Source organism: Cololabis saira, chromosome 13 (genome assembly GCF_033807715.1).
Source record: "Cololabis saira isolate AMF1-May2022 chromosome 13, fColSai1.1, whole genome shotgun sequence".
NCBI lineage: Eukaryota > Metazoa > Chordata > Actinopteri > Beloniformes > Belonidae > Cololabis > Cololabis saira.
In genome coordinates this window covers 4108609-4129593 of record NC_084599.1, presented here as the reverse complement: position 1 = coordinate 4129593, position 20985 = coordinate 4108609, and the positions used below count along the sequence as shown (strand labels likewise).

Genomic DNA, 20985 nt, shown 5'->3' with positions numbered 1-20985 from the left:
GTGCAAGTCCCCGGTGTGTTTTTGAGACATCCAGATGTGTATTGTGCAGGTCCACGGTGTGTTTTTGTCACATCCAGATGTTGGTTATTGTTGCAGGTCCCCGGTGTGTTTTTGAGACATCCAGATGTTGTGTATTGTGCAGGTCCCCGGTGTGTTTTTGTCACATCCAGATGTTGTGTATTGTGCAGGTCCATGGTGTGTTTTTGTCACATCCAGATGTTGGTTGTTGTGCAAGTCCCCGGTGTGTTTTTGAGACATCCAGATGTGTATTGTGCAGGTCCACGGTGTGTTTTTGTCACATCCAGATGTTGGTTATTGTTGCAGGTCCCCGGTGTGTTTTTGAGACATCCAGATGTTGTGTATTGTGCAGGTCCCCGGTGTGTTTTTGTCACATCCAGATGTTGTGTATTGTGCAAGTCCCCTGTGTGTTTTTGAGACATCCAGATGTTGTGTATTGTGCAGGTCCCCGGTGTGTTTTTGTCACATCCAGATGTTGGTTATTGTTGCAGGTCCACGGTGTGTTTTTGTCACATCCAGATGTTGTGTATTGTGCAGGTCCCCGGTGTGTTTTTGTCACATCCAGATGTTGTGTATTGTGCAAGTCCCCGGTGTGTTTTTGAGACATCCAGATGTTGTGTATTGTGCAAGTCCACGGTGTGTTTTTGTCACATCCAGATGTTGTGTATTGTGCAGGTCCACGGTGTGTTTTTGTCACATCCAGATGTTGGTTATTGTGCAGGTCCACGGTGGGGGGGGGGGGGGGGGGGGGTGGTTATTGTTGCCGCTCAGCGGAAGTGCTGCCCTGCCTCCTGCGGCCGCTGGATGGCGCTGGCTGGTCGGACCTGCACAGCGGAGCACGGCTGGATGAGGGGATTTCAGCGAGACATCTTTCTGCTTCACACCGGATTAAAACCCCACTCATCCCGTCCCCGCGAGCGGCTTGTGCAGCGTGTGCAGCTCCCCCCCGCATCCCGACCCCCAGCCGCCGGGGCGGTCGCGCAGACGTCCCCCCCGGAGTCTTCCTCGTCCTTCCTCCCGCAGGTAACAACAATGAAGGTACCGCCGCGTTGCTTGTGTGTGTGTCGAGCCGTCCGCCCCGCTACGGTGACGGCCCCCTGCAGGCGGGGGTCCATGGGCTCGTGTCGGGCTGTGGGCTGTGATGGAGCTGGCCTGCAGCACCAGCACCAGCATAAGCATCAGCATCAGCATCAGCACCAGCATCAGCACCACATCCCTGCACGGAGACGCGCCTGACCTCATCCTGGCTGCCGCCGTGACCAGTGGCGCCACCAGGGGGGGGCCAGGGGTGGCCATGGCCCCCCCTACACATTTGCTGGCCACCCCACTTGCCGGTCACATAGATTCTATCGTCAGTTACGTGTTTCGTCCCACATGATGTGGGATCATCTGAGCCAAATGCATATCGGTAGGCGTTTCTTTAGCTATTTCTGAGCCTTATAATAAAAAAAGAATAAAAAAAGATATATATATGTATTAATAAGATAAATATATGATATATTAAAATATATATATATATATATATATATATATATATATATATATATATATATATATATGCCTTAGGTTTTTACCAACATGGTACCATTATTATATATGCAGACAAGTTAGAAAGAAAGAAAAAAAAAGTATTTCTCAGTCTAATCTCTACTTTTTTTTTTTTAAACTTTGTTTATTAAGATTTTCACTTGCCTGCTGCTGGATTTTTAGGTCTGGGTGGTCCGGTCCAAGCTCTTTAATTTGCTTCTTTTCCTCCGGCGAATGACTCGTGAAATTATTATTTTTTAACGAAACAACCGAGTTTACTTTTTCTGCTGCCATTATCTGCTGTCTTGTCGTTGTGACTCCATTTGTAGCGAGTCAGCGGTCACTGTCAGGGGCGTGTGACTTTGATTGACAGCTCATGAATCAATCAGATTGGATGAAGAATGACAGAAAACACGCTGATTGGCCACGGAGGAGAATCTTTGAGTAACCAATTAGAGACCAGCATGAAGTCACATGGAAGAAAAGTTTAAGAACATACAATACACACTCATTTGGCCATAGAAACCTATGTATTTCAGTCTGCACAAAAAACAACTGAATAAACCCAGTATGGGATGGGAAGGCTTGAAAAATTAAAAGTCAGACACATTTTATGAGTGCACAGATGTGATAATTACTTTTTATTATGTAATTTATGTGTACTGTGTCTATATATTTTTTTTTTCCCTGTAATTTTAATGGGGGCGGTGCCCTAGCGCCCCCTATTGACAAGCCGCCACTTGATATAGGCCTATATATTATATATTAGAAATGGGTGGATGGGGGTGGAGGGAGCTGGAAGGAGGTCGGAGCCGCTCAGGTGGCAGATGTGCTGCAGGTGTCCACCTCCAGACACAAACAAAAGGCCTGAACATGACATCCCGTTATCCATCCACAACCAGACAACAGGATGGTTTCCATGGTGACGGATTCACAGAAGGAGATGAAAATGAATATTAGATTTCATCATTTTAGTATCTCCTCTTTGAATTGTTGTTTTTTCAATGGTGAAATCTCCCTGGGGTTTGTCTCAGTAACCTATTCGGCTGATACAACTTCAGATGAACAGCAACTTCTCGGCACTTTAAAAAAAAAATTCCAGTGACATTATTTACTTAACAAAGGCCAAAAAGAAATGCATATGGGCAATCCTAAGTACCCTCAGAGTTAAACAGCTGGTAGATCTACATTGAGCAGCAATGACCAGTGTTTCCCAGCTCTGGTCCACAGCGTACACCGTCTTCCATGTTTTGCATCAACACACCTGATCCTAATTAATAGATCATCAACAGCTGGTCATTACGTTCTGCACAACTCTGTTAATGACACGGCCATGTCTTTCAGGGTGCTCTGAAACCACGTTTACACATAGCCTTTACGCTTTGAAAAATACCATAATTTACACGAGCATAAATAGGCTGTTTCACACATAACACAACAAAACAACATGCACATTATACTAGACTACCACTTACATGCAACATATCACATTACAAACACTTAACATGAAACATTTTGTGATCCCGGAGTGTACGTTTATATGAGCTTAACAATTGTTTCTTTAACTGCCGTTTAAATATGGAGATGGACTGTGACTTTTTAAGGTTATCATTCAGCTCATTCCAAATCTGTGGTCCCCGACACACAACACTCATACTTGTTCCCACAAGTTTACGTTTTTTCCCTATAATGAGGTGTTTGTGTCTAGTTTTGTGGGTGTGCTATGTGCTATGAGCTGCCAAACCTACAGGGGGCAGTGTAACGAGAAGATAAAGTCATGGTAGCCAATCAGAATCCTGGAAAAAAACATCAACAAATGACACGAGTAACTTCCAGTTACTTCCAAGATGAACGAAAGTCTTTCGTTTGGAGTGACAGAGAAGTGGAGTGACTTTTAAGTGTGACGTCAGAATATAAAACAAGTAAAATACAAGAAAATATTGACAGTGGCCAAACTAATTGTAAACACAGGTCGCACTCATGACGCTGGTGACGTTTCTGTCTCATAATGTGACGTTCTGAAGCCTAAATGTCCATTTCCCTCCGTTTACAAGCAAACGTGAAGACTTTGGCCGGAGTTTTCAGAATTGTTTGCTTTTGGTGACTTTGAGCTTTGTTTTCGTGTAAACGAATGGCCAAGACAGGCACCAACGTTCCCAATAGACCCCCTCACAACACGTTTGGGTCTGCCCGGTCTGTCCAACTTCTTCCTCCGCCAGCGCATCCAACTCACCACCAGGTGGTGATCAGTTGACAGCTCAGCCCCTCTCTTCACCCGAGTGTCCAAGACATGCGGCTGAAGGTCAGATGAAACAACAACAAAGTCGATCATTGACCTCCGGCCTAGGGCGTCCTGGTGCCACGTGCACTGATGGACATCCTTATGCCTGAATATGGTGTTCGTTATGGACAAACCGTGGCTAGGGTTCAGATCGGGGAGGCCGTTCCTCCCAATCACGCCTCTCCAGGTATCACTGTCATTGCCCACGTGAGCGTTGAAGTCCCCCAGTAGAACAATGGAGTCCCCAGTTGGAGCACCATCAAGTACTCCTCCCAGGGACCCCAAGAAGGCCGGGTACTCCGCACTGCTGTTCAGCCCGTAGGCACAAACAACAGTGAGAGACCTTTTCCCGACCCGAAGGCGCAGGGAAGCAACCCTTTCCTTCACCGGGGTGAACTCCAACACATGGCGGCTGAGCTGAGGGGCTATAACCAAGCACACACCAGCCCGCCGCCTCTCACCCTGGGCAACTCCAGAGTAGTGGAGGGTCCAGCCCCTTTCAAGGAGCTGGGTTCCAGAGCCCAAGCTATGTGTGGAGGTGAGCCCGACTATCTCTAGCCGGTATCTCTCAACCTCACGCACAAGCTCTGGCTCCTTCCCCCCCAGCAAGTTTATGTTTTCCCTTTTTCAACTCCAGACACCTGAGCTCTCAGCATGTGCTCACAGCTTTCTCTGCCGTAGCTACAGAGTTTGTGGGTCTGAATGTATCAGTTAGTCGATTTAGCTTGTTATGTGACACTGACCATTATGTTTGATAGGACCATCTTTTCTGGGTATTCTAGCTAGCTTCTATGATTGCCATGAATCATGAGCTGTCTCTTTTGACCAGCTCATGATTCATTGACAAATGAAAACCAAGGAACGTTACGTCGCCCAGATTGGCGTCACCGGGGCCCCTCCCTGGAGCTTCCGCCCAAGTGGGGAAGTTTCAGTACCCTGAGATTGAGTTTGGGAGTGGGAGATCTATGCTCCTACCCTCACCTATTGTCATTAAATGTCGGTGGTGACTGAAGGAGGAAGACTGTGGATACAAGCTGCTAAAATAGTTTCATCTTTATGGATGCTGGAATCCCCCCTCTAGACATAGAGTGAGAAGTTTAGTTATCCGACAGGAACTTGGAGTTCAGTCACTGCTCCTCCACATCCAGAGGCGAGTTGTGGTGGTTTAGGCATCTGGTGAGGATGCCCCCAGGACGCCTACCTCCCTAGTCCTGAAGGGTTTCAGACAGGTCAAACCAGAAGGAGGCACCAAGGCAGAGCCAGGATACATTAGAGAGGAAATCTTTCCCAGTGAAGAGCTGGAAGAGGTGGGTGGTGAGAAAGAGGTCTGAGCCTCTCTGCTTAAGCTGCACCCCCAACCTCATATAAGCAGAAGTTACTGGGTGGGTGGGTGGGTGGATGGATGGATGGATGGATGGATGGATGGATGGATGGATGGATGGATGGATGGATGGATGGATGGATGGATGGATGGATGGATGGAAAATAAGCAACAGTGAGGTGTAAAAATGTAGATCATCTGTACCATGGCCTGAAACAGCCTAAATAATTCATCTTATAGACAGGAGGCCACTCAGAAAAAGACCTCAAACTCATGCCAGAAGCTGGACTTCTCTTATGACCCCGTTTGGCTTCTGCCAGGAGACAGCACAACCAGGCAGGAGGCCAACGATGGGATGCCATACTTAGTACTGGTTATTTGGCTAAGCAGTGCCAATCATCTGCTTATATAGTCATCCCTGCAGTGCACCAGTTAGCCATTGTGTTTGTCACTCCTCTCTCTGTTCTTTATTCTCTTTGTCCGTTTTTCTCTTTTTTCTCTTCTCCTGCTCTGTCCAGCTGGTCTTCAGCAGGAGGGTCCCCCTTATGATCCAGGTCCTGGTCCAGGTTTCTACCCCCTTATGATCCAGGTCCTGGTCCAGGTTTCTACCCCCTTATGATCCAGGTCCTGGTCCAGGTTTCTACCCCCCTTATGATCCAGGTCCTGGTCCAGGTTTCTTCCCCCCTTATGATCCAGGTCCTGGTCCAGGTTTCTTCCCCCTTATGATCCAGGTCCTGGTTTCTTCCCTCCTAAAGGGGAGTTTTTACCTGCCATTGTTTATGTAGTAATTGCTCGGGGGTTTATGTTCATGTTCTGGGTCTCTGGAAAGATCTTAGAGACGACTTCTGTTGTAATAGACGCTATATAAATAAAATTGAATTGAATTATTTTTGGATTGTTACCTATTGTTTAGCTCAGTGTTGGTAATTTGGTCAGCATTGGATATTTATCTGTGAATTAGCGCTGGTGGTGGGTGTCCTTCATGTCCACTGTGGCTCTTGTTCCTCAGGCCTGTCTGTGAGTGTTATGGCGGATCTGTGGGAGCTCCTTCTCCCCGTGCTCCTCCTGTCCTCACTCTATCCTGTTCAAGCCTCCCCTTCCTGTCCTGTTGGTTGTCGCTGCTACAGCCTGACTGTGGAGTGCGGCTCCACCCACCTGAGGGACATCCCCAAACACATTCCTACTTCCACTCAGGTACGCCCATGGGTTCTGGCAGTTTTACACATTTACCAAAAGTAAAGTCGCTTTCATGAAACTCCTAACATTCTCTCCTCTCCATCCAGACTATCTTCCTGCAGGATAATGTGATTAGTCAGATCCGTCGACATGACCTGAGTCTGCTGAAACACCTGCACTACTTGTATCTGCAGGTAACGCTGATGAACACACATTCACACATCTGCTATGATGTTCCCAGTTATACATTTGGCTCTGCAGAGTTTTTCAATTAAATTGAATTACATTTTATTGATATAGCATCTGTTAGTCTAGTCTGGTCCTGCAGCTGCAGCTACGACTACTGGCCCCAACACACTAGAGTTTACACTAACTAGAGGTTTACTAACACTGACTAGAGGTTTACTAACACTAACTAGAGGTTTACTAACACTGACTAGAGGTTTACTAACACTAACTACAGGTTTACTAACACTAACTAGTGGTTTACTAACACTAACAAGTGGTTTACTAACACTACCTAGAGTTCACACTAACTAGAGGTTTACTAACACTAACTAGAGGTTTACTAGAGGTTTACTAACACTAACTAGAGGTTTACTAAACACTAACTAGTGGTTTACTAACACTAACTAGAGGTTTACTAGAGGTTTACTAACACTAACTAGAGGTTTACTAAACACTAACTAGTGGTTTACTAACACTAACTAGAGGTTTACTAGAGGTTTACTAACACTAACTAGAGGTTTACTAAACACTAACTAGTGGTTTACTAACACTAACTAGAGGTTTACTAACACTAACTAGAGGTTTACTAACACTAACTAGAGGTTTACTAAACACTAACTAGAGGTTTACTAACACTAACTAGAGGTTTACTAACACTAACTAGAGGTTTACTAAACACTAACTAGAGGTTTACTAACACTAACTAGAGGTTTACTAACACTAACTAGAGGTTTACTAACACTAACTAGAGGTTTACTAAACACTAACTAGAGGTTTCCAAACACTAACTAGAGGTTTACTAACACTAACTAGAGGTTTACTAACACTAACTAGAGGTTTACTAACACTAACTAGAGGTTTACTAAACACCAACTAGAGGTTTACTAACACTAACTAGAGGTTTACTAACACTAACTAGAGGTTTACTAAACACTAACTAGAGGTTTACTAAACACTAACTAGAGGTTTACTAAACACTAACTAGAGGTTTACTAACGCTAACTAGAGGTTTACTAACACTAACTAGAGGTTTACTAACGCTAACTAGAGGTTTACTAAACACTAACTAGATGTTTACTAAACACTAACTATAGGTTTACTTACACTAACTAGAGGTTTACTTACACTAACTAGAGACTTACTAAACACTAACTATTAATTTAAAAAAATTAGAGTGAGAGAAGCTTCAAGCGGCGACGATTTTTTTAGTTTGTCTCTGTGCTGCTGGAAAGTCATCTGGAGCCGTGAGCAGCTATGAAGAGACAGAGCTCCTGGTAGATCTGGTCGTTCCTTATCTCCGTCTAGATCCCTTTTTAATTCTCTCCTCAGCACCAGGTTTATGAACCAGAGTTGGATCATGAAACAGACTTCTGCTGCCGTTGCTGGTAGAATAAAATGAACAAGAATCCGTCAGAGTCTCTTTCTCTGATTTCCTCCTCCTGACTCAGACGTCTGACTCCAACCCCCCGACCAATCGGTGGCCTGTAGTGTGATGATGTCAGATACAGCCGACTCAGCAGCTTAGAACCTCGGCAGAATAGTTACAGAAAAGTATCTACTCGGCACGTTATGGCGCTTTTGCATTAGTACCGCCTTAACTCGGTTCTACCCGCCATGGCCCCGTTTTGCGCTTTTGCACTAGGGGCTGAGGCGGGTAGAGCCGCTCCAAGCCGATACTATTTCTGTAACCATTCTGCGGAGGTTCTAATCAGGGCTGAGCAGGGACTATTTCTGAGGTCGCCACCCTCCGCACCACTGATTGGTCGGGGGGCGGGGCCGTCATCACCCTCCACGCCTCTTATTGGTCGCGGGGCGGGGCCGTCAGACGTTTGAATCAGGAAGCGGGAGTCAGCGCGAGAGCGACCCGCAGCTCGCAGCGATTTTATTATCCAGCGCAAACGTCTGTTTGGTGATCCAACTCTGAGGTGCAGATGTTCATAAACCTGGTGGCTGTCGAGAGAATTAAAAAAGGGATGTAGACGGGCTGTTTTACTCTCAGCCGCTCGCGGCTCCAGCTGATTTCTCATCAGCGCCGACACGAACAAAGGTGTTGCGCAATCGAGTACGTCACAGCAGATTCACCCCAACCCCCCCACTTCTCACCTGCTGTGGAAAAACAAACGGGGACAAACGGGTAGAGCCGCGACGAGCCGCGCGGAGCCGAGCCGGGCTAAGGCGGTACTAATGCAAAAGCGCCATTAGACCCCTAGTGGAAAAGAACCAAACCGAGTAGAGGAGAGTCGGGCTGAGTAGGTTCTAGTGGAAAAGCGCCATTAGTCTGATGAGCCTGGATTTACTGAGCCTGCATCAAGATGAGTGTTGGATGAAGTGATGTTCCCATCATGCTTAGTGTGTACAGAACAAACCTGTGGTGGCAGCAGCAACAACAACAGCAAAGAACAAAACAACTCTGTCCAGGAGACAGTCATTTGTATCAGAGAAACATCTGAAACCTGCAGGACGGTGGCCCTCGAGGGCCGACCTTGACACCCCTTGTCTAGACCTAAACGCCACTGAGCATCAAAATCAAATTAACACACACATCACTACCGGTATATATTAAGTGTCTTCGCCCAATCTTCGGTCTTCAGGACCAGCCACAATCTCAGACCAAGTACTAAGAGCTCATTAACTCATTTTTGAGTGGACCACAATGCAGGGCTGGAGAATCAAATACTAGACCACCGGGAACAGACAAGTCATAAAGAAACATTAAAACTTAACAAACCAAAACAAAACAATGCACAAATTACAGAAGAGTGGACAGAAAATCACACTGTTGATAAACACTCAGTGGTTATGCCAAATTAAATCACTATCATAAATCACGATCATAAATTAAACACCTTAACAGTTAGTGCCTATTTAACATCTTGCAAGCTTTACCATCTGAAGATCCTGGTCTCTTTATGTACATGATGCTCTCAGAATAAACCAGGAACCTTCATGCAGACGCTCTGGGAATGACAACCTGTTACAAACTTCTGGCAACAGGTTGCAACTGCATTATCCTCCATAACAGTACAGAATATTCCAGTAAACCCTCAAACACTGATTTCAAATCATTTATCCACAATTAATGCTTCACTTATTGCAATTGCAGTAAGATGGAAACCACCACACGCTTCACATCTCCCATTGGTATTTGACTTTTCTTGATATTATCTATCTGGAAATATCTACAGCCCCGATCCATAATGCAAACAACCAAATATTTTATTTTGGTATATGGCAGCAGATCAGATTAAAGCCAAACTTGAAAGACGTATTTAAAATTGATATAGACTACCTTGTTGCAGCTATCCTTGTCCAGTTTCTGATATTATTATGTTTGGCCTTTGTTTTATTTTGTCCTCTTTTTTTTTTTGTTTATTTGTTTTTTATTGTTATATTATCTTTTTTTTCTGTTTTCCTTATTATTAATTATTAATTGTTTTCATCGAATGCTTAGGTCCGAGGGGTGGGTTTGGAAGGGGGTGAAAATATGTGTATAATGTTTGTTTTACATCATTGTGGATGCCACTGTTTATAATTTAAAAAAAAGAAATTTAAATAAAAACATTTGATCACAAAAAAACCAGTTAGTGCCTTGAAGGAAGCTGTGCGGGGAATCAAACCCGGAGGACACGGCCAGAGTTCTAGCATGTGTTTGTTTGTGTGTCCAGAATAACACCATCTCCGGCGTGGAGCCCGGATCTTTCCGGGATCAGGGTCAGCTCTTGGAGCTGGCTCTCAACGGGAACCGGATCCACCTGGTGACAGCAGACATGTTTCACGGGCTCGAACATCTCCGCATTCTGTACCTGTCCAGGAATTACATCACGCGCCTGCTGGACTACACGTTCCGGGGTTTACAGGTAAAGGAAATGAGAACAACACGGTCCTGCGCCAAAGCTAGCGCCCTCTCAGGTAACCCTGTACTTCTTCCTAAAGACATTATAAAGAACATCTGATACTAGGAATCAGCTGATAGATGCCTTCCTGCTGCTCAGTTAAACCTCTGCAGATTACCCAGAATGCAGCAGCACGTCTGGTTTTCAACCAACCCAAGAGAGCTCATGTCACTCCGCTGCTAATCTCTGCACCGGCTTCCAGTTGCAGCATCAAGTTCAAAGCTCTGCTTCTGGCTACCATAAACTTACCCAAATGGCTGCTGCCCACCTTCACTCCTTCATCCAGAGCTACACTCTCTCTCTAGATCTGGTCGTTCCTTATCACCCGTCTAGATCCCTTTTTAATTCTCTGCTCAGCCACCGGGTTTATGAACATCTGCACCTCAGAGTTGGATCAGAAACAGACTTTTGTGCTGCCATTGCCCATCCATCCATCCATCCATCCATCCATCCATCCATCCATCCATCCATCCATCCATCCATCCATCCATCCATCCATCCATCCATCCATCCATCCATCCCTCCCTCCCTCCCTCCCTCCCTCCCTCCCTCCCTCCATCCATCCATCCATCCATCCATCCATCCATCCATCCATCCATCCATCCATCCATCCATCCATCCATCCATCCATCGTCCGCCGCTTATCCGTTCCCGGGTCGCGGGGGCAGCAGCCTCAACAGAGATGCCCAGACTTCCTTCACCCTAGACACTTCCTCCAGCTCTTCCTCCAGCTCTTCCTCCATCTCTTCCTCCAACTCTTCCTCCAACTCTTCCGAGGGGAGTCCGAGGCGTTCCCAGGCCAGCCGAGAGACATAGTCTCTCCAGCGTGTCCTGTGTCTTCCCCGGGGTCTCCTCCCAGAGGGACATGCCTGGAACACCTCCCTAGGGAGGAGGGACATGCCTGGAACACCTCCCTAGGGAGGAGGGACATGCCTGGAACACCTCCCTAGGGAGGAGGGACATGCCTGGAACACCTCCCTAGGGAGGAGGGACATGCCTGGAACACCTCCCTAGGGAGGAGGGACATGCCTGGAACTCCTCCCTAGGGAGGAGGGACATGCCTGGAACTCCTCCCTAGGGAGGAGGGACATGCCTGGAACACCTCCCTAGGGAAGAGGGACATGCCTGGAACACCTCCCTACGGAGGAGGGACATGCCTGGAACACCTCCCTAGGGAGGAGGGACATGCCTGGAACACCTCCCTACGGAGGAGGGACATGCCTGGAACACCTCCCTAGGGAGGAGGGACATGCCTGGAACACCTCCCTAGGGAGGAGGGACATGTCTGGAACACCTCCCTAGGGAGGAGGGACATGCCTGGAACACCTCCCTAGGGAGGAGGGACATGCCTGGAACACCTCCCTAGGGAGGAGGGACATGCCTGGAACACCTCCGTAGGGAGGAGGGACATGCCTGGAACACCTCCGTAGGGAGGAGGGACATGCCTGGAACACCTCCGTAGGGAGGAGGGACATGTCTGGAACACCTCCCTAGGGAGGAGGGACATGCCTGGAACACCTCCCTAGGGAGGAGGGACATGCCTGGAACACCTCCCTAGGGAGGAGGGACATGCCTGGAACACATCCGTAGGGAGGAGGGACATGCCTGGAACATCTCCCTAGGGAGGAGGGACATGCCTGGAACACCTCCCTAGGGAGGAGGGACATGCCTGGAACACCTCCCTACGGAGGCGTCCAGGAGGATCCGGTACAGATGCCCAAGCCACCTCAGCTGACTCCTCTCAATGTGAAGGAGCAGCGGCTCGACTCCGAGCTCCTCCCTGGTGACTGAACTCCTCACCCTATCTCTAAGGGAGCATCCAGCCACCTATGACCATAGGTGAGGATAGGTGCGTAGATTGACCGGTAAATCGAGAGCTTCGCCTTTCGACTCAGCTCCTTCTTCACCACGACGGTCCGGTACATCGACCGCATAACTGCGGACGCTGCACCGATCCGCCTGTCAATCTCCCGCTCCATCGTTCCCTCACTCGTGAACAAGATCCTGAGATACTTGAACTCCTCCACCTGAGGCAGGACACCCACCCGGAGAAGGCACGCCACCCTTCCCCGGTGTAGAACCATGGGCGCTGATTCTCATCCCTGCCGCGTCGCACTCTGCCTCAAACCGCCCCAGCACATGCTGAAGGTTCCGGTCCGATGAACCAACAGGACGACATCATCTGCAAAAAGCAGAGATGAAATCCTGTGGTTTCCAAACCGGATCCCCTCCGGCCCCTGGCTGCATTTAGAAATCCTGTCCATAAAAATTATGAACAAGACCGGTGACAAAGGGCAGCCCTGCCGGAGTCCAACATGCACCGGGAACAAGTCTGATCTACTGCCAGCAATGCGAACCAAACTCCTGCTCCGGTCATACAGAGACCGGACAGCCCTTAATAGAGGGCCCCGGACTCCATACTCACCGAGTACCCCCCTCCTGAATCCGAGGTTCAACTAACGGCCGTAATCTCCTCTCCAGTACCCTGGCGTAGACTTTCCCGGGGAGGCTGAGAAGTGTGATCCCCCTATAGTTGGAACACACTCTCCGGTCCCCCTTTTTAAACAGAGGGACCACCACCCCGGTTTGCCACCCCAGCGGTACTGTCCCCTTCCTCCATGCGATGTCGTAGAGGCGTGTCAACCAAGACAGCCCTACGACATCCAGAGACTTGAGGTACTCAAGGCGAATCTCATCCACCCCCGGTGCCACTGAGGAGCTTAAGAACCACCTCGGTGACCACCACCACCTCAGCTGCCATTGCCTGTTGAATAAAATGTCAGAGTCATAGTTGCTCTTCCTCTGATTTCCTCCTCTTGACTCAGACGTCTGACTCAAACCCCCGACCAATCGGTGGCCTGTAGTGTGATGATGTCAGATATAGCCGACTCAGCAGCTTAGAACCTCGGCAGAATAAATACAGAAAAATATCCACTGGGCACATTAGACCCCTAGTGGGAAAGAACCAAACCGAGTCGAGTCGAGTCGGGCGGAGTAGGTTCTAGTGGAAAAGTGTCATTAGAATTATGTACGATCCATTTCCTGCTCAGCTGCTTTGTTTCCTCATTTTAGTGTGAAGCTCCATAGATGTTTTGTGTCCGCCTCTGCAGCGTCTGCAGGAGCTGCATTTGCAGCACAACAGCATCGAGATGTTGGCCGACGAGGCTCTGGCTGGTCTGACGTCTCTGGCTCTGCTGGACCTGAGCAGGAACAACCTGCACACCATCGGCCCCGCGTCGCTCAGGCCTCTGGTCAGCCTGCAGGTGCTGCGCATCACAGGTGAGAGGCCACAAACACATACAAGAAAACTATTCTGGACTAATATAAAAACGAGGATCTCTAAAGAACTCAATTTACCTTCTGTATGTATTTCTTTTATTATTATTCTGTTCCTTATGTGATACATCATCTATGATACAGCTGTAACTCCCTGCATTCATGGCTGGTCATGGATCAGCAAAGAAGTGACTGGAAATTACATTTTGGAGTTTAGGATATTGTAGGAGGCTAGTTTAATTATGCCTTGATCTTTGTTTATTCATTGTTTGTGTTGTATTTATTTATTTTTGTTATTATTTAGTTTTTTCTTTCTTTTCTTGTTTTATTTCATTTTTATTTTTTATTTTTCAATTCAATTCAATTAAATTTTATTTATATAGCGTCTAATACAACAGAGTTGTCTCTAGACGCTTTACAGAGACCCATACCCAGAACATGACCCCCGAGCAGTTATTACATAAACAATGGCAGGTAAAAACTCCCCTAGTGGGAGAAAAACCTTAAGCCAAACAGTGGCAAGGAAAAACTCCCCTTTAGGAGGGAAGAAACCTTGAGCAGGACCAGGCTCATCAGGGGGGACCCTCCTGCCGAGGGCCAGACTGGTGGGTCAGGGACGGCAACAGCACAGCAGGCAGGTGGAAGCAGCAACGGGATGACCGGGGGTGGGGACCACAGGCCAGCACACAGCTCTCGAAGCTCCGGCCCAATCAGCAAGTCCCAGGTTGGGGTGCAGGGTCAGGAAAAGACTTGTGCTCCGTAATGCAAGCTACAAGCCACCCACGACCACCTGCAGGACAAAAGAGAGAAAAGGGAGGAGAAGGGGGGGCCAGCAACGGGATGACCAGGGGTGGGGACCGCAGGCCAGCACGCAGCTCCCGAAGCTCCGGCCCAATCAGCAAGTCCCAGGTTGGGGTGCAGGGTCGGGGAAAGACTTGTGCTCCGTAATGCAAGCTACAAGCCGCCCACGACCACCTGCAGGTTCCGGTGTCCGGCAAAGGATGCTGCAACATGGACAAAAGAGAGAAAAGGGAGGAGAAGGGGGGCCAGCACAAGAAACTACAGGAGCGACTCTGACACACTAAAGTTTACACTACCTAGAGATTTACCAACACCAGCTAGAGGTTTACTAAACACTAACTATAGGCTTTACTAAACAGAAATGTTTTTTTTTTTTTGTTTTTATATTTTCTATGGCATATGATATGATATTGTGAGGAAGGGACAGGACTAAATAAGCATTCTGCTTCCTCCTGTTCCCTCTCCAACATGTTATTTTGCTGTTGTTCTTAGACTGTTAAACAGTTTTTTTTATATATATATTTTGACACTTTTAATTTGATGGAGATTTGTTGTTCGAGACAAAAAAAAAAAGACTGGGTGTCCGTTGACCATGATGGTCAATTGCGTCTTGTGTTAAATTCAGAACTACAAGCTGAGTTCAGAAAAACAAGTTCCTTTTCAGAACTGAAGTATTGACCTGCTGAGACTAATGCGTTTTTTGTTGTTTTTTTTATTTCGAACATGCATGTAAAAAAAAAATACAAGTTCGGTCAAATTGCCTGATATCTTTAATATCATTGCGCTGGATCAACTGCCAGGTGGTAACCACGGCAACGGAGATATAGAGAAGAAGAGCCGGCTACCACAGGAGTGATTTTGAGTGATTTTGTAATTTCTTTTAATTTATTTGGTGAATTTAACAATTTTGATGACTGGGATGCAGAAGAGGAGAGAAAAGAAAATAGCCGAGCGGAGCTGAGTGGACTAGAATATCTCCCGTTGCTAAGTTGTATCTCAGGTCCGTCCCAGTTACTGGAGAATCAATACTGTGTCCATTAAGGAGCTTATGGGACAGTAGTAATTGTTCCAGGTATTAGTCAGACCCTCAGGTGTTACCAAGGAAACTGAGTTATGGCTGTGAACTTCGCTCAGAGCTGCTCCTCAGCCAATGTCCTTGATGTTATCAGGCGGCTCGGTCAGTCCTGAAAACAGTCCACAGGTGTTCCTGGATAGGGGAGGGCTAGTGGGGGCAGAGTCCCTTGTTTACATTCCACCAGGGGGATTGTGACCAGAGTGATCGGCCAAACCGCCCTGTCAAGGCCAGATTATAGAATCAACAATTATATTGCAAACAGACAGACTCCAGTAATTTTCCGTCTGCCTTAAGTCTCTGGTTCATCAATGGCGACTCCAAACAGACAAATTGTGATCAATTCCCGCCAAGCAGAGCTTCCAACTTCTCCAAGGTCTTATCTATCTTGCCAATGAGCTCAAAGACCGCCGCCAGCCTGCGATTCTGCTCAAGAATCGCATCCAGCTTGCGGTTTTGCTCCCCGAGCCTTAAAGTCTGAGTGTTAGTCGCAGAGCTGATCCCATACGCCACGTCCGGCAGCTCTGAAAGGGCCAAAACAGCTGTCCAGGTCCAGGAATCCCCCCCCCCTCCGATTAGGAGAAATCCTGCTATCATAAATCCAATTATGAAGGCATCTTCAACGTCCTCGACAGACAAGATCGCCAAACACAACGGTTGCCAATACTTGTAGGAATCCATTGTGTATCCAGCAAAAAATGACCCATCAGGGCAAGAGGGCTCCCTTACCTCCTGACTAAAAAAACTAATGATTTCAACAGAAAACACATTAAAGCATGAATAACTGATTTAATATTTATGTTTTTTGGTAAGTGGCCGTGGTATAAGCGGGATAATGCCCTTCGAGGTGAACATTAACATAAATATATGGATCGCCGGGCATTATCCCTTACATATGCTATACATACTGGTTCATATATTTACCATACACCTTCTAACGCCGTGTCCTCTCTGCTGGGACGTAGACAACCCGTGGCGCTGCGACTGCGCCCTGCACTGGCTGAGGAGCTGGATCGACGAGGAGGGTCAGCGGCTGCTCAGCTCTGCGGAGCGCCGGCTGGTGTGCACCGAGCCGCCGCGCCTGTCCCACCTGAGCCTGGTGGAGGTCCCCCTGAACAGCCTGGTGTGCATCCCCCCGCTGGTGCAGCTGGAGCCCCGCAGGCTGGCGGTGCGGCTGGGGGAGAGCCTGAGGGTCTCCTGCCACGCCTCGGGGTACCCCCGGCCACAGGTAGGGCCACCGCTGCCAACAGTCTGCTCCACTCTCCTGTGCTGTTAGAACTAGTTCCAAGTTTTCCATAGATACAGTGAGGCAAAAAAAGTATTTAGTCAGCCACCACTTGTGCAAGTTCTCCCACTTAAAAAGATGAAAGAGGCCTGTTATTTTCATCATAGGTTCACTTCAACTATGAGAGACAGAATGGGGGGAAAGAATAGCTAATGGGGATCCAAATAAAACTAGAACCCCCAGTGAGCAGAAACCTCCCCCCGTCTCTGCAGGTGACCTGGAGGAAAGCCTCCCGGGGTAAAGCCGTGGACTCTCCCCGAGGTCTGGTCCAGGAGTCGGGTGCTGCAGGAGGGGGCGTGGTGGGAGCCGAGCCCCCCTCTGAAGAAGGCAGAATCAGTCTGCAGAAGAGCAGCGGCGAGCGCTTTGACCCGGACACGGGCAGCGGCATGCTGTTTCTCAGTAACGTGACGGTGGCGCACGCAGGCTTCTACGAATGTGAGGCCTGGAACGCCGGAGGTGTGGCCAGGGTGACCTTTCAGCTCGCCATCAATTCATCCACGTCTTCCTTCTCTTCCTCCTCCATCTGGGCCTCGTGGTCCCAGGTGTCCTCCGCGTACTCGCCCACTTGGCCCCGGCTGAGGAACCAGGGTCCCGCCGTGGGGCCCGACGTGAGCAGGGAGCCCCTGTACGCCCTGGGGAGCATGGCCTTCAGCGCTCTGGGAGCGGCCACGCAGACGGCCATCGCCGTGGGGATCTCGCTGCTGTCCCTGACCGCTCTGCTGCTGCTGGTGATGATCTACAGCCGGCACCACCAGCGGGACAAGGATCCCAGCGGCTCGGAAAAGGTGCGTAGGACACACCTTAAATTAAACAACAAAAAACCTCAAAAAAGAAGAAAAGTCCAAGGCAGTCTTCTTCAAATATAAAAAGCCTTTATTTGAAATGGCTATTTCATGTAGAAGGTTTAAAAAAGTGGGCTATAGCCCACGCGTTTGGGCCTCAGCTTCCTCAGGGTGGAACACTCAACACACTGATTCTCCTTAAATGGGAGGATTGAAATCACCTGGGCAGGTGGGAGGACAAATGGAAACAAGAGAAATAACAGATAATGACCAATAAATGGCTCCACCAATTGTTAAACAATTAAATACTGGAAATAGGAGAAGAAAGAACACTATCTGTAATGAAAAAAGGTACAAAAAAGGACTGAGATCAATGTGTTCATTTAAACCTGGATAGATAGTGGCTTTCATTTGGTAAATATAAAAGGTCTCTCTCTGCAGAAGTTATTTGAGTCTGTCACCACCTCTAATGTTTTTTTGAATACTTTCTAACCTTCAACCATAAGTGAACCTGGGTTTCTGTCATGTGCTTCAAAAAAGTGCTTAGCCATTGGGTCATCAAAATTTGTTTTTCTAATAGCAAACTTATGCTCAGAAACTCTGTCTTTTCAACACGTCTAGAACACAAAACAAAAAACATTACTTAATAAAAGAGAGAAAACTCTTAGGAACATTTTTGAGGGGACAAAATCTCTTCAACAGCCCCCTGTGGCCGCTGTCACTAACAAACAATAATCATTCAATTCAATTCAATTTTATTTATACAGCGTCTATTACAACAGAAGTTGTCTCTAGGATCTTTCCAGAGACCAGAACATGAACCCCCGATCAATTATTACGTAAACATAACAGAAACAATGGCAGGTAAAACTAGACCGGTCTGGGTCCCGGTCCATCACCGGAGAAACACTTTCTGGATCCTGCAGCAGCTGCAGCTGACTCCATATCAGACTCTGAAAGTTGCCTAAACATTCAATAAAAACTTTATTCATCATTGCTGAATCACATCAGTTCATACCAACCAACCTTTCTGTGACATGTTAGTTTTATTTTAAAAGAACTTTATAGAACCGGTTCTTTAATGTTTGTCTCTTCAGACACAGTTATGGGATGTTTAATCTCCAGTACTCGTCCCATTCGGTCGTCATGGTGACAGAGATGTCCGACCTGTAGCTCCAGCTGATGGTCCAGTCTTAGTCCTGGACCAGCAGGTCCAGACTAAACCAGCTGATGGTCCAGCTTTAGTCCTGGACCAGCAGGTCCAGACTAAACCAGCTGATGGTCCAGTCTTAGTCCTGGACCAGCAGATCCAGACTAAACCAGCTGATGGTCCAGCTTTAGTCCTGGACCAGCAGGTCCAGACTAAACCAGCTGATGGTCCAGTCTTAGTCCTGGACCAGCAGATCCAGACTAAACCAGCTGATGGTCCAGTCTTAGTCCTGGACCAGCAGATCAGTGTGGTCCCTGAAGACTCACTACTGATCCTGCATCAGCAGGTTCCTCTAACAGATCATTGACAGGTTGCATCGTTGAGCTCCTAACTTTATATAGTATTGCTCACATGATCCTCATTCTTTATTTTTATTAACAACACAGTGAAATAAGTTGTGTGCTAATCTGACCAACAATGATCAGATTAGTTTTACTATGTTTTACACAAGTTCACACTCACCAACTCTGGCACTTGACTACATTATTCCACAGAGAAATGTGTACAATGGATGTTTCTGTAAGTATGCACGGCTCAGGTTTTATGTATATGTATCTGTATGAATCCAAACTAATCAGTGCTAATTTTACCCAGCAGGAGGAGAGTATTCTGTATGTGAACGACTACTCCGACGGCCCCACCACCTTCGCCCAGCTGGAAGAGTACCGCGACGAGCGAGGCCACGAGATGTACGTCTTGAACCGTTCCAAGCCCGTGCTTCCTCCTGCTCCACTAACAGCCGTCTCTACCACGAGCCTGGGGGGTCCTGCGATGTCGGACACGTCCAGCCACACCCTCTCTGTGGGGCCCGCTCCCCCCAGGAGCCCCACGCTGGCCCCCAACAAGCAGCAGCAGCAGCAGGACGGTGACATACGAACCATGAGGAGAATGGCAGGGGAAGGAGGGGAAGCAGAGCCGGTCATCACGTCAGAGGCTGAAGGAATGTTTCTCAATCACACGGGCATCTTCATGGAGTCCCAGATCGCTTATGAGATCCACTGCTGAAGGACCAGATGGAAACTATACCGAAACACAAGGTTTGTTTGTGAAACGGTGGAATACAGCATTTTCAGTCCCATCTGAAGAAACTCAGGGTGCGACTGTTGGAGTCAACCCATAGATGAGACAGGTACTGGTCCCGGAGGTGAGGTTTCCTTTCTACATGAGTCGCTCAGAGTCCTGGAGATGACAAAACCAGCCAGAGCTACAATCCACCTACATCCAACAGACGCTGAGATAGACATGGAGAGACTGCAACGCATTGTGAGTCTCTCTTAAGTTAGTGGGTAGACTGGCCCTGAGCTGCCAACTGAACCGTCATGTGCATGGGACATCAGAAATACTGTTATAGTAGGAAACTGTCACCATGGTTAGTGTAAGAACCAACATCTGTCCTGATTAGAACTCCGAGCTCATTTACAGAGAGAGAGGAAAACCATGGGGAGAGTGTGGGGACCTCTGGTTGATGAGCATGTGGGAGATTGTGTTTGGTAGACTGGTTAAGCACTTAAAAACATGGGAGACCACAGACATGAGATGATATGATAATGCCCCTAATGTAAACATCAATTTATTAAGACACTGGAACATCACACACAACATGCTTGTAGTAACGATTTCAAGGTGGTGTTTCCACAAACACAAGATCGGTCATCACTTTAGCTGTGAATTAAAAGCAAAGTGATCATAATTGTGAATTATTTATAATGTTTGGCTTGTGTGCTGTTAATTGTACTAACAGACTGACACTGGGTTGGGAGGAGGCTTCAAAGACTCCACGGTGATGGCACCCGTGGGCCAAGAACTAGAACCAGCCAAGAACAACTCAGAACTAGAACCAGAACCAGCCAAGAACCACTCAGAACCAAACACTGGACTGTTCTGGAGTGTCCTAATACAAGTCCTGATCTGAATCCTGCTGAACATCTGTGGAAACATCTGGAACCTGCAGTCCTGAGGTATCTGGAGACGTTTGTCCATGAGGACCAGAACACCTGTCTCCAGGTGGACAGGTCTACAGGTGGACACGTCTACTGGTGGACAGGTCTACAGAACACCCGTCTACAGGTGGACACGTCTACAGAACACCTGTCTACAGGTGGACACGTCTACAGA

The 20985-nt window shown here is 47.7% G+C and overlaps 1 protein-coding gene across 1 annotated transcript; it reads left to right on the top strand.

Moving 5' to 3' along the window:
* The first annotated feature begins 849 nt into the window (after positions 1-849).
* Positions 850-20661, top strand: LOC133457666 (leucine-rich repeat-containing protein 24-like). Its single transcript, XM_061736964.1, has 8 exons — positions 850-1041; positions 6157-6341; positions 6431-6517; positions 10217-10408; positions 13555-13723; positions 16559-16821; positions 17091-17663; positions 19468-20661. The coding sequence occupies exons 2-8, from the start codon at positions 6174-6176 to the stop codon at positions 19873-19875; spliced, it is 1860 nt and encodes a 619-aa protein (XP_061592948.1). The 5' UTR covers positions 850-1041; positions 6157-6173; the 3' UTR covers positions 19876-20661.
* The last annotated feature ends 324 nt before the right edge of the window (positions 20662-20985 follow it).

Coding starts and splice junctions, on each gene's coding strand:
- LOC133457666 (XM_061736964.1), top strand. CDS start 6,174: ATGGCGGATCTGTGGGAGCTCCTTCTCCCCGTGCTCCTCCTGTCCTCA. Junction 10,409..13,554: donor ACACGTTCCGGGGTTTACAG/GTAAAGGAAATG, acceptor CCGCCTCTGCAG/CGTCTGCAGGAGCTGCATTT. Junction 13,724..16,558: donor GCAGGTGCTGCGCATCACAG/GTGAGAGGCCAC, acceptor GCTGGGACGTAG/ACAACCCGTGGCGCTGCGAC.